Genomic DNA, 543 nt, shown 5'->3' with positions numbered 1-543 from the left:
GAGGGCCCCTTGGTCTTTGCCACGGAGCTTCTCGCTTCCCAGGCTCGTGTTGCAGGGCTCCTTCTTGGCCTGCTGGACCTTCTCCAGACCTTCAGAGGACCTCTTCACCGAGAGGTCCAGAGGCCCTTCGTGGGGCTTGGTGGCTTTCTCCAGTGCCTGGTGGATGTGGTAGAGCTCCCTTCGGATTTTGACCAGCTGGTCCCTCAGCTCTTTTTGCCCAGGGGTGTCCTCCTTTGCCAGATCAGACAGTTTCTTCTCCACCTCTTGGTACTCCTCTAAGGTTTTGGAGAGGTCCTCGATAAGCACGGTTGTGGTCTCAGAGTCTGTCACAGTGGCAGAAGTCTCCTGGGGTCTGCTCTGCTTGCAGAGGCCATGGTCCAGGTCAGCACTGGCAGACAGAGGAACTTCAGTGTCATTGCCCCTCTCTGGTTCCTCAGGCCAGCCCACGAGGACTTCTGCGTGCCAGTGGTCCAAGACCTTGGGGATGTGGCCAGGGTTGGCCCTTGCACCACTGCAGAGAAGAAGTGGATATCTTCAGCAGGG

At 58.0% G+C, this 543-nt stretch overlaps 1 protein-coding gene across 1 annotated transcript in view; it reads right to left on the bottom strand.

Annotated features, from left to right (window-relative positions):
- Positions 1 to 20: 20 nt before the first annotated feature.
- Positions 21 to 543, bottom strand: part of PRR35 (proline rich 35) — a gene marked incomplete at both ends in the record, with an annotated part of 4174 nt that continues 3651 nt past the window's right edge. Inside the window, one exon of the mRNA XM_008946153.1 lies at positions 21 to 511. Coding sequence (XP_008944401.1) covers positions 21 to 511 — 491 coding nt within the window. The remainder of the gene's footprint in view (positions 512 to 543) is intronic.

Source organism: Merops nubicus, unplaced genomic scaffold (genome assembly GCF_000691845.1).
Source record: "Merops nubicus isolate BGI_N331 unplaced genomic scaffold, ASM69184v1 scaffold31568, whole genome shotgun sequence".
Classification (NCBI taxonomy): Eukaryota; Metazoa; Chordata; class Aves; order Coraciiformes; family Meropidae; genus Merops; species Merops nubicus.
This window is presented reverse-complemented; position numbering and strand designations above follow the sequence as displayed.